Source organism: Hemiscyllium ocellatum, chromosome 12, assembly GCF_020745735.1.
Source record: "Hemiscyllium ocellatum isolate sHemOce1 chromosome 12, sHemOce1.pat.X.cur, whole genome shotgun sequence".
Lineage (NCBI taxonomy): Eukaryota > Metazoa > Chordata > Chondrichthyes > Orectolobiformes > Hemiscylliidae > Hemiscyllium > Hemiscyllium ocellatum.
This window is the reverse complement of record NC_083412.1, coordinates 42,545,242-42,557,705: the sequence shown is the minus strand read 5'-3', so window position 1 is coordinate 42,557,705 and position 12,464 is coordinate 42,545,242. Positions and strand designations below refer to the sequence as shown.

Here is a 12,464-nt window from a genome sequence, read left to right as displayed (position 1 = left end):
AATCAATGAAAAGTCATTTTAAACTTTTCTTTTTGTGCACATTACTGTTAATATACAACCAGATTCGCTCATAGCTATAAAATATCAGCTCAGCAGGTATTTTGAAACTAAAATCTAGATTTTTTTAAAAAAGTCCTTTTCTTACCTATTTTTGCCACACCTGAGTTCAATTGGAAAATATCAGTTTCCAGTTGTTATTTAGCAGAAGCACCCAAGTCGCAAGAGAAGGGAAAGGAATAATTAGAGCATTATGATGATTTTGAATGCATTTCCTGAAAGTGTAATGGAAGCAGATTCAGTAAAGTGTGAAAAGATGTTGGAAAGGAAAATTTGTTGGATTATGGTGAACGGGGCAAGAAAATTGGACCAATTAGGTAGCCTTTTCAAAGAACTGTCACAGATTGCAATTGAGTTTGAATGGCCTTCTATTGCAATGATCATCCATTGATTCAAGATTAATTTTATTGTGTTGCTTTCAATATAGGAAAAGTGGTGTATAAATGTATGATTTAATTTTAATACAAGGAGAATCTATTCTATTGAACACATTTTAAGTGATGAAATAATGGCATGACTTTTCAAATTGGAATAATGATGAGGCTATAATGTTCACCATTAATAAGCAATATATTGGACATTAACATCTTATGTCTGTACATGTGCAGTTAAAGCACAGAAGTCAGAAATTTGCTGTGTATTGTGCTCCACAAATATTGCATCACTGTCTCACTGAGAGAACCAGCATTGAGAGTATAAAGTTGCATTCCATTCCCTTTTCTCATAATATTCTAAAGTTGCCTCTTAAATACTATTTACTTCAGCTACTTCATCTGCTCGGTAGTTTCACATTCACGTAACTTAGTATCAAAGCATCTTCTGGATTCCCTATTTGATTTCTTAATGATTTATTTCATATTGATAGCTTCTCGGCTTGGCCTGCCTTACACTGCCTATTCTGTCAAAACCTTTCATAATTCTAAAGATTAGATCTAATAGATCACCCCTCAGCCTTCGCTCTTTTAGGGAAGGATTCCAGTGTTTTCATCCTTTGCTGATAGGTAAAGTTTTTGATATCATCCTTGAAAATATTTATTGCATCCACTTCAATGAGTCTGTTTCCTTCTTACCACTCAGCAACCAGAACAGAATGCATTATTCCAAGTATTGTCTAACTAAGATTCAATGCGAGTTTTATATAATTCTTTTGTTTTCAATTCTGTCACCCCAGAAATTAATTCCAGCCCTTTCACTTTAACTACACTGTGATTTGCTTATTTGTACTCCAGATCCTTAAGCACGTTTAGTTGTATCATTAATTTCCAAGTAATATATGACTTTTTAAAAATAAATTAAAGCAAAGTTGCCACAGACCTTTCACTCCACCTGGCTATTCGATCATTAGGGTTTAACCTGTCAGTCGCCATATCTCAGGCAAGGGGAGAGGTTGAGAAGGAGAGTCCTCTATGGTAACATCAGCTCGTGTGGGAATTGAACCCACGCTGTTGGCATCGCTCTGCATTACAAATAAGAACTTAAGGCAACTGAGCTAACAGACTTGTATATTTCTCAAATTTATCTATATCCATAATGCAAGGTCATTAATCTTTCTTTCCTTCTCTTTCTTTTACTTTCTGTGCATGATTTTACATTGAATTAATAATATTTTTACTTGCATTTCCTAATTTAAACTCTGTGTCTCAATAAGGATTCTTCAAGCTGATTGACTGAAGAGGCACACTGTTACTTACCCTTTTGAACAGGTCCCAGATATCCTTTGGAGGACATCATATTTAGACAGATTTCATGAGAAAAATGGCTGGAGCAGATCTTTCAAGGTCGTGCTGCTTTTCAACAAAATCATGGCTGAGCTACCCCACCTCCTGCATGATCCCTCAATTCCCTTTGTGTGCAAAAACCTATCAATCTCAAACTGAAATATTTTCAACTGTGGAACATCCACAGCTTTCTGAGAAAGAGAATGCCAAAGATACACAACCCGTACTGTGAAGACATTTCTCCTCATCACAGACTTTAATGGCTGGTCCCTTAGTCTGATATTTTGATCCCATGTTCCAGATTCCCCAGTCAAGGGATATTATTGTAACCTACCCCAGCGAAAAGACTTTGTCTATTTATCCTATCCATGCCCCTCATGATTTTGTAAACCTCTACAAAGTCACCCTCAGCCTCTGACACTCCAGGGAAAACAGCCCCAACCTGTTCAGCCTCTCCCCATAGCTCAAATCCTCCAACTCTGGCAACATCCTTGTAAATCTCTTTTGAACATTTTGTTAAGCATTTCAAGAGAGTTACAGTTAAGCCAATTCTCGTCTTTCATCTTCATTTTATCTGTATTTTAACAACAGTGTATAAGTAAAGTATGTTTTTTTTCAAATTATATCTAGAACAGAACGTCTTCCACTTACCTTTAAATAAGTAGTATCTGGGTCTAGACTATCTTCTTAATATATTTTGAGGGAGTCCATAACAGGAATTCACCACCTGAGAAGGTAGTAGAGGCTGGAAACCTTACCACCTTTAAAAAAATATTTGGATGTGCACATGAGATACAATCACATTCAGCAATACGGGACAGGTGCAAAAAACTGGGATTAGCGTACCTTTAGTGGTAGTTATCTGTGCAGACTTGACAGGCCGAAGGGCCTTTTCTGCACTGTATGAATCTATCTAACCCATGGCCATTTATGCAGATGCTGGCTGCAATGGTTTCTACATAGCAACAGCCATTCCCTTCAAAAGTAGCTTTAGGACATTGAGGTTTTGAAAGATAAAGCAACAGATATGGCTAAGCTCCCCCAAAGTGCAGTTGAAAGAAGGCCTACCAGATGATTAGTTCCTGTAAACATGGATTGAGGTAGGAACATTGGTCAAGACACCAGGAGATATCACATCATTGAAGTAAATAAAGCCTCAGATTATTGTCTCTTGTAAGATGATACCTCTGACAGTGCTGCAGTTCTGAGTAATGCACTGTAGTTTGTGCACTTGGGCCAGCATGAGTACGTAAATGTTTCATTTCTGTAGTTTTGAGTGAGCATTCTATAAGTTCTGAATGATTGACATTAAATGTTGAGCATTTCAACCCATTGTACTTGGGCTGTATTCTGGCATTGGCTGTAGCAATAAGCGTATGGGATAATATTGCAATAACCGGTGACTAGGTACCATCAAATTAGAAAAGAGACTGTGCCCCCTTAGCGACCATTCTTTGAAGAGATCCTTCCCATAGCAATGAAAGTCTTTTCTGATCTAGATGGAAATGGGGCAGTTAACTGATGCAAAGAATGTAGTTCTCAGCAAGAACATTCAGACGATCTTGTTAAAAATGAGCATCTGTCAGAACCTGATTGTCAATCTTGTATAGCCTTAGTGATTTTGACAATCCACAAGTACTCTAATCATTGGACTCCTTTTTTCGTCTAATTTATTAATTCTAAGAAATGAGTGTGTGGCTTAGCAATCAGGTAACTTCAGAAAGCTTTCTAGAGATGGTACGGGCTTCCATTGTATTTTTTTGAAAAGAGGGTAGGTTATCCTTCATTCACTTCAATTTTATGCATATTTTACCTGATATTGACAAGTAGATTATAGTACAAACAGGGTTTCCAGTTCTGTACTCAGTGTTCAGCTGCATTTTGTTACAGAAGTTATTAACTGACATCTGTTTACATTAGATGGAAAAGCGATTTTAGAAAGTTCAAGTTGCTTAGCAAAATATGCACTCAACGTTTAGCATTTTCTTTATCCTGCTAACTCAATAGGAATATTACTTGACTAGTGATTGAAGTGTTCATTACATTACCTGCAGTGATATTTCTTCCTTTGTACAAGATAATTAAGATTATCAAGGTGAGACAGTTTTGCTATAAATCCAGAGTAACTGGTGCACACATTAATAACTATATGCAGGCTGATTTTCAGTGACTAGAATGTACCATGCAGTAGAATATTCTTTCCTATTGCCTGGTAGCTCCAGCTAAAAAAAATCTTTCATAGCAGTAACACTGGAATCACTTGCCTGGGACTCTGACTTACTGATGTGCTTACAATTTTATATGATTGTAATACTTGCTGATGAACAAGTGGAAAATTATAGCTTACAGGTCAAATAAAAAGTGTTTTGATTTTCTTTCTTAAGGAATTGATCTGAAAAGTCCAATAATATAATACCATGAGCCAGAATATACAATCACAGTTGCCTCTTGAGCCAATATATCTGCGCTGTTGGCCACAATAGCACCACCTACAGGATATTAATGATTTAACCCCTTTTCTGGAATTGGAGAGTTTTCATTCCCAATCTGGCCTTTTTAATCTTCAAGTCTCCTATTTTATTTCAAAGAACTATGCAGTCCTCTGTTATGTTACATTACAGTCTCTGCCACTTATTGTAAGCATTACAGGTTCTAATACATTTGACTAAAAAGTATTTTTTGATTTCCTCCTCTTGTTTTTTTTGCTGATGATCCTCCATCTGTACTCCTTGTTACCAATTCAACAACCAGTGCAAACAAGTTTTCATTATTTGCCCCCACTTTCCATGATATAAAATGCACAAAATGACTTAGCAAAAAGATCAACATTTGAACTGTACCATATTAATAACTGTAATCTCTCATTCCTTGTATTATTTTTCTAACATGTTCCCAGTAATGAGATGTTGACAACCTCACAGAACATTCAAACTGTGGCCTTACCAATGATTTCTAATTCCCTATAATTGAATAAGCAAACCACTGTTCCAGTTGTTATTTTAATGCTCCTACCCTCCCCCCACCCTCCCCACCCATAACTGACATACACTTCTCCTTAAATTTCTCTGTTCATTCACTCAAAAGAATTGTTCTTCCATTCATTGCTGTTCCCAGAAATATACTACCTCACATTTCTCTGCCAGCTGTCTATCCAGTCCATTAAACAGTGAAGGAGTTCTTGTTTTGCCACATTGCTAAACAGAGTCAGCAGCCAATCAATATTTGTTGAACCGAAATAAAACCCCCAATGGGTAATAGTTTGAGACCCAAAATGCAATTGCAGATCTTAATGTGGATGTAGTACTTGGTAGTTGAAGACCAAAACGTCAATATTGAACAAAGTTTCAAGTCTTAAAAAAGTTGATCATATCTGAAATTGCTCCTCAATTGACTGTCAAGGAGATAATATGCATGCTAATTAACCAAGAAATTGATATATAACTCCCTTGCACTTGCATTGTAACATCCTGATATCATGATGTGAATGAATTCCAAAAAACTCAGACTCGATTTTGCCTTGATGAATGGCCCTTTAATTCCAAAGCAGCTTCAAGAAGCAATTCACTTCTGTTTGAATGTAATTTTTCCAATATAATCCTACACCAGTCATGTAAGGATTTTGGAGAATGATTGACGTATTTATTTTGCAGAAGTTAATCTACAGAATTTCCTTCCATTTAAGTAATATGTTACATGACTTCAGAGATGGCCCAAGGTGCTGTCCAGCCAGTGAAGCACCTTATTTGAAGTATAGTCACTCACTCCTGTAATGTAAGAAAATATGCAAGCCACTTTGTATACAGCAAGGTCCTACAGATAGCAGTGTGATGATGACCAGGTAATTTTTTATTGTTAATGTTGGATTAGGAATAAGTATTTACTCAGGATATCAGAGAAAAGAAGGAACCTTGACTGCCAGCTTTTATCCAGATCAATCCAAATCAAATGCCACTATCCTGCTTTCTCACTCGAACTGTAACTCTGCTCCAAATATTTTCCAATTGTTCCTTAATATTTTATGCCAAAATATGCACTGCTTTAAAAACCATCATGCAGAAAAACTGCATGCATCTCTCCGGAGCATTATCAAACAAAATCTTATGTCGGGCTGTAAAAGTCAATAATAGAATAAGTGATGGAGACCTTGGGTTCAAAAGGTAATTTTAAGAAATGACTTGAAGACGGAGAGGGCGCAGGTATAGCGAGAGAATCTCAGAGCATAGGGCCCAAGCAGTTGGAGTTGCACTGATAAAATATATCTGAATTGAGAAGCACAGAGACCTAAAGAATGTTGCAGGCTGATGGGAGGATTTAGAGAATTAAGCCATGAAGATATTTGGAAAAAAAGGCAAGAATTTTACTTTGAGGCATTGTACTGATGGTAATATTTGGGATAATTCAGATAACAGAATGAAACGTGGCATTATTTTTGCAGTTGGTTACCATAATTGTTGGTCTCTGAGCATATTCACATGAAGCTGCCAAGGTTCCTTTAACACACAATATAAGTTTATTACACAAATGAGAAAAAAAATGAAATGTATATGAAAATCCTTTTGAAAAGACCTGAACACAACCCACAAAGATTCAATCCTTTTGTTTCCCTGCAGCATCCTTTTTAGGTAGTCTATCCTAGATAAATGTCACTCCTTTCTTAATTCTTTAACTTCTCACCAAACTTTCTTTCCTGGTTTTTCTACTTGAACTGCAGAAACAGTTTTGAGCCTTATTTCTCATTCTGGTAGTGTGAAATGAAAATCTGATTTGTCTGTTGGCATGAAACTGAAATCTGAGTTTTCTGAACTGAATTCAACTGCTCGTAGCTTAAAATCATTTTGTTTTTTTTATGTCATAATCTCAGGAGTGTAAACACTCCATCAGTTAAGGCCACAGGTATTTGGCTTGGCACTTATTAAGTAACACATATGAAATATGTATTTAGGTCACCTATCTAAATTACTTTCTGACCTTTTTTTAAAAAACATGTTACCTTCACAGAATTGAAATCAAAACCCATCTGACTCTACTTCTATATTAAAAGTCTATGTTCAGAAATGATAATATAGTACACACTTTCCACAATTGCCAGGCCAAAAGCCAATGTAAATAATGTACCACAGGGTATTATGTGAACTGGAACTGCTACAAGTTGGAATATGAGCCCCAGTTTTACGGATGAAAATGTGTTGCTGGTCAAAGCACAGCAGGCCAGGCAGCATCTCAGGAATAGGGAATTCGACGTTTCCTGATGAAGGGCTTATGCTCGAAACGTCGAATTCCCTATTCCTGAGATGCTGCCTGGCCTGCTGTGCTTTGACCAGCAACACATTTTCAGCTGTGATCTCCAGCATCTGCAGACCTCATTTTTTTAACCAGTTTTACGGATGATGGGAGGTTAGCCAAAGAGCATAAGAATAATCAAATTTAAAGGTAACAAAGGTCTGATTCAAAGTTTCTGTGGCAGATGGTCCCCAGTATAGACAGATTGTCTCATGAGCAAAGGTTAAACAGGTTGGGATTCTACTCGTTGGAATTAGAAGAATGAGGAGTGGTCTCATTGAAACATGTAGGATTCTTAAGGAGCTTGAGAAGGTAAATGCTGGGAGGATGTTTCCCCTCTAGGAGGGAGTCTAGGACCAGAGGGCATAGTCTCAAAATTAAGGGTCAACAATTTAAGACTGACTTGAGGTGGAATTTCTTCTCTGAGGGTTGAGTGTCTTTGGAACTCCTTGACACAGAGAGCTGAGCGACAGAGTCCTTGTATATACTTGAGACTGATATAGGTAGATTCTTGATCAGTAGGGGAAAGGGCAGGAAAGTCGACGTGAGGAGTTTTGGATCAACTGTGATCCTGTTGAATAGTGGAGCAGGCTCAAGGGGCTGAACGGCCTACTTCTGTTTCTATTTTTTATGGTCTTTGGTCTTAGGAGCAGAAGCAGCTATAGACGCAGGTTATAGCATAAAGATCGAAGTATTTATCACACTATCCTCTCTAAAGGCAAAGTGAAACTAAGAACATCAGGTTTTTTTTTTCCCTTCCTTTAGCTTTAGAGCACTGAGGTCAATTGTAACTGTGAGATTTTGGTGCTGAACTCAGTGGAGACTGGAGCCAATGTTACCTGATGTTTGCTATCATACAAGGCAACATGTTCTCTGTCACAAAGATGAAGAGTTGAATAAGGAAATTAACAGTGTCACTGGATTGGAGGAACCTGCACATGAAATATCTGACAGTACAACCTCAAAACAAGTTGACTTTGATTATAGGCTTCATTATTATTTAATCCCTGAACCAGTTAGGTCTGTAGTTCCAAGTCAAAAAGTGTGGTGCTGGAAAAGCACAGCCGATCAGACAGCATCCGAGAAGCAGGAGAGTCACCGTGTCTGATGAAGAGCTTATGCCCGAAGCATCAACTGTCCTGCTTCTTGGATGCTGCCTGACCGGCTGTGCTTTTCCAGCACTACACATTTTTGTCTTTGATCTCCAGCATCTGCTGTCCTCACTTTATCCTAGGTCTGTAGTGCCAAATGTTGTTAATGTCAGTCTGCTCAGCCTGGCTTCATAATCACATTTGGAGGCTTGCTTCAACAAAAAGGAGATGTCTTAATACAAAAGTAAACTTAAGTTTACCCAAGATTCAATTTTCTTAGCATGTTTAATTTGTTTAGAATTTAATACTGCAAAAACTGTGTGCATGGTTTAAGACTTCATAAAATTATGAGTGTTCTTTGCACACAAATCCTTCATTGCTGTGTGGTATGATATATATCATTTGAGCAATCTTACAATTCTGTTCAACCCAACTAACTTAAGATTGATCCTACCTCTTTGTGTTTATGTTTAGTTTATTCTTGCTTCTTTCTTCATTGCCTATAGTTCTAGACAATATAAAGATATAAAACTGCTATATAATTGTGTGGGATATATTTTAAAATAGATATAAGAGTCATAGATGGATTGCATCGAACTAGATCCTTTGATCCAACCAGTCCATGTCAACGATGTTTCCAAATTAAACTAGTTCTCATTGCCTGCGTTTGGCCCATATCCCTCCAAACCTTTTCTATTCATGTACTTATTCAAATGTCTTCAAAACATTATAATTGTACCTATATACATGACTTCCTCTGGCAGTTCATTCCACACATGAACTGTTCTCTGTTAAAAAATGTTGTCCCTCATGTCCTTTCTAAAATTGTCTCCTCTCATCTTAAAAATAGGCTCCCTAGTTTGAACTGCCCTACCCTAGGGAAAAGGCCCTTCCTCTTTGCCTTATCTATGCCTCTCATGATTTTATAACCTCCAAAAGGTCAACCCTCAATCTCCTATTCATCAGTGAAAAGCATCTCAGCTTATTTTTAAAACTTTAAAAATAAAATGTATGCTTAAAAAAAACCTTGAAACTGATTCTCAATAGTTACAAATGAGGAATGTTAACAGGATATTTCAGATATCCAGGAGTAACTACTGATTAGCCCTCTGATTAGAGAGAACTCTGGCATGGCAATATTACATCAAATTAAATCTTCAGTACAATATCTAAAACAAATTGGATTTTATTCCCTGCAGTTTTCAATTTTCAATGCCTTGATCTTTTATTCGTGTGTAACACTAGGTTACTGTGTGTGTCAGCTTTATTCAGTAACTTGAGCACTCCAGGGTAAATCAATTAGATTATACAACAATTCCCAATATTATGTTAGAGATATGACTTGGAATATTGGTTTTGATTTTGGAGATTTTGCCATTTAATTTTTAAATTGTTTATTATAGGGAGGGCAGTATCTAAAGGTCTTTCAGCAATTATACAAATCATACTTTCTGTTGATTTCAACAATTTAGGATGTGTAGCAATAAGTACATTCTGATTCTTTTGAATCAGATTTTTCTCCCGATCTATTTCCACCCAATCACGTCGCCACCAACACTGCTTAACCTACATTAATGTTTCCCCTGTAAGATGCAGTCATAAGCCTTTTCTGTATGAGATGGTAGCACATATTCATAAAAGTCTCCAAGATCATTTCAATGCTATACTTCTAATGGTTGTATAATGTATTGTCTACAGGATTAAAATATTTCCCCAAGCAAAAACAGCAAATACAGCAGTCATCAGCAATACTGTTCTCTGTTGGCAGCTAAATACTCCCTTACCCAACTAGCCTGGTGGGAAAAGTCAATATCCCATCAAAAGGGCAGGTAAACACACCAGGGAACTCATTCCACCTGGTTTCATTTTGTATTTTCTCAAATGATTTCTGCTCTGTCTACAGTTCTAAATGAACTTTATTCTCCGACTGAGATTTTATGAGTCCATTGTAACATTTTCTGTGTTGAAGAAGAAAAAGTATTAAATCATTTTTTATTAAGCTACAAAGCTAACAGTCTGTACTGCAATAGAACCAAGTATGTACATAAATTGAGGGCACAGAATGTTCTTTCTGAGCTGTAGTAGGTACAAGCCTGTCATATATCATGTTTTGCAGAGTTGGAATTGTACTTTTGCAGTTTATAGGAGCTTAGAAGATATTTTTTCTGTGTGGTGTTACAAGAGCAAATGTTAAATATATAGGCCTGTCACTTTTTTTCTGCCTTAGATTGTGGGTGTATTGTAATTGGAATTCTACAGTGCACATATTTAACATTTAAATTTACACATTTCATATTCTGACAAAAAATGCAACCATTTTAAATGCCAAGTGGGCAAATCTTTGCAGATATAAATTCACAAATATATCTGAAATAATTTTAACCATTTCAGTTCAGTGTAAATGGGAACAAGAAAAGGGCACTGGATTTAAACCAGTCTATTGTATATTTTACGTAAATAAATTTAATCTTAGCCAACTTTTCAAGCATATCAGTTAATGAGGCTTTCATTCCTATTATGAAATTCCATAATTGTCCATAAATTCATTTGTATAATCTCGTTTGTTCATTGCTGGCTTTTGTTCATTGCTGGCCATATATTATGTAACACTTAGCATTTTGGATGAATAAAAAAATTCTGTCTTCTCACAAGATGAGTACTTATTACCTATAGTGTCTTAGCATCTGAAGATTCCTGATCAGTTTTCTTAATTTCGTTCACAACAAAATAAACTTTAAGTTTTCTGGTTTCCAGAACAATGGAACCTTCACAATGTTCAGCTTAAGTATTTGCTGAACTAAACTTCTTGATACCAGAAAAGACCTGGCCAGTTTTGTATTCTGCTGATGTGAAAAATGTCTTTGTATCAGTTATACGACCAAGACTTTATGCAGAACTGCACATGCTTCTGACCAATACCTTATGCAAATGCATAGCTTATCTATAACAGATTCCATTTTAACTCCCTTAAAGTCAATTCACTTACACAGAGTTGAAATTGGATTTACAATATTGCCAGACCTCTTATTTCATTTCTTATATTGTGTTTTTGATATTGGAACAGCATTTTTTTGTTTATAACCGGTGATGACTAATAAGCTTTTTTTTAAAAAAGGTGAATGTAGGTATTGGGATTTAAAATCTTTTAAAGTTTTTTTTTACCTTGAAATCTGAAGAAAAACATCGAGAGCTAATTGAACAATTTTTTTTTTCCTGTACGTAATTCCTTTCTCTTTTTTATCCCCAGAGTTAGTGAAGAAGCGCTTTGGTGGTAAAGATCAAGATTATGTTTTTGTGTATAAGAGCCTAAAGGGAGTTGCAGATGATGCACTGGCTTCCAGCAGCTACTCTGAAGTGAACCTCAGCAAACTCTTCCAGGCTTTCACTACAATCAATAAATGAAGAAGACACCGTCACTTCACTTTTTTGAAGGTAGATCAGCGAGATTGGGGTGGCAGAGGATTAACAAAATAGTTAAAGTTAATGGTTTTTGGAATTTCGTGTAGCAAGAGCACACTTTATATTTGATATACGAAGATGTGAATAGTCTTGGAATTTGACCCAGGCTTTGTGGAGGAGGAAGTTTGAAGAACAAACTTATTAGAAAGGGGCTCAATGATGTCAGTACATAGGCTTGTTAATGTTTTTGTTGTCATCTACTTTTCTATCAAAACATTAATTAAATCTATAAAAGGATGAAAGCAGTTTATTATAAACTGACTGGGGGAAGAAGTGTTCGGATTGATAGTTTTTTTAAAAGAGTGATCTGTGGAGTTAGCTGACTAGGAAATGAGAATGGTTGGGATCACTGTGGAGTACACTTACTGGAGTATGGGACAATGGGTCTCATTTACCAAAATCTGAACGATCTATTGAAGTGACTGAAGTACATTGGATTGGAGAACTAACAGACAAACACAACCGGTTTTTAAATAGGTAGCTGGCAATGAATGAAGCTTGTTCAGCAATGTCTGGCCAAATCACTTCAAACTTCAGTGCTCTCCAAGATTCCTATATCCATTGTATCTTTTCTAAAAAAAAATATAGCCAGCATATTTTATATAAGAAAGCTTTTTTAAGTGTACAATTCTGACATATTTCGAATAAAGTGTACTCGACATTGTTTCTGAAATTGTTTGTGATATTATGAATGTTTGAATAAATAGTTATCTTTGGTATAAAAATTTTCTAATTTCTTAAACTTTTCCACTTGTAAGTCTGTATGATTTTCCTACATTCACAAATGCTGGCAACATTGTTGGCTTCCACATTAGTTTCCTCAAATTCTTTTATCGAAAACAAATTCCACTAATCTGAA

The 12,464-nt window shown here is 36.2% G+C and overlaps 1 protein-coding gene across 1 annotated transcript in view; it reads left to right on the top strand.

Annotated features, from left to right (window-relative positions):
• Positions 1-12,257, top strand: part of pola1 (polymerase (DNA directed), alpha 1) — a 268,722-nt gene extending 256,465 nt beyond the window's left edge. Inside the window, exon 37 of the mRNA XM_060833523.1 lies at positions 11,394-12,257. Coding sequence (XP_060689506.1) covers positions 11,394-11,548 — 155 coding nt within the window. The 3' untranslated portion in view covers positions 11,549-12,257. The remainder of the gene's footprint in view (positions 1-11,393) is intronic.
• The last annotated feature ends 207 nt before the right edge of the window (positions 12,258-12,464 follow it).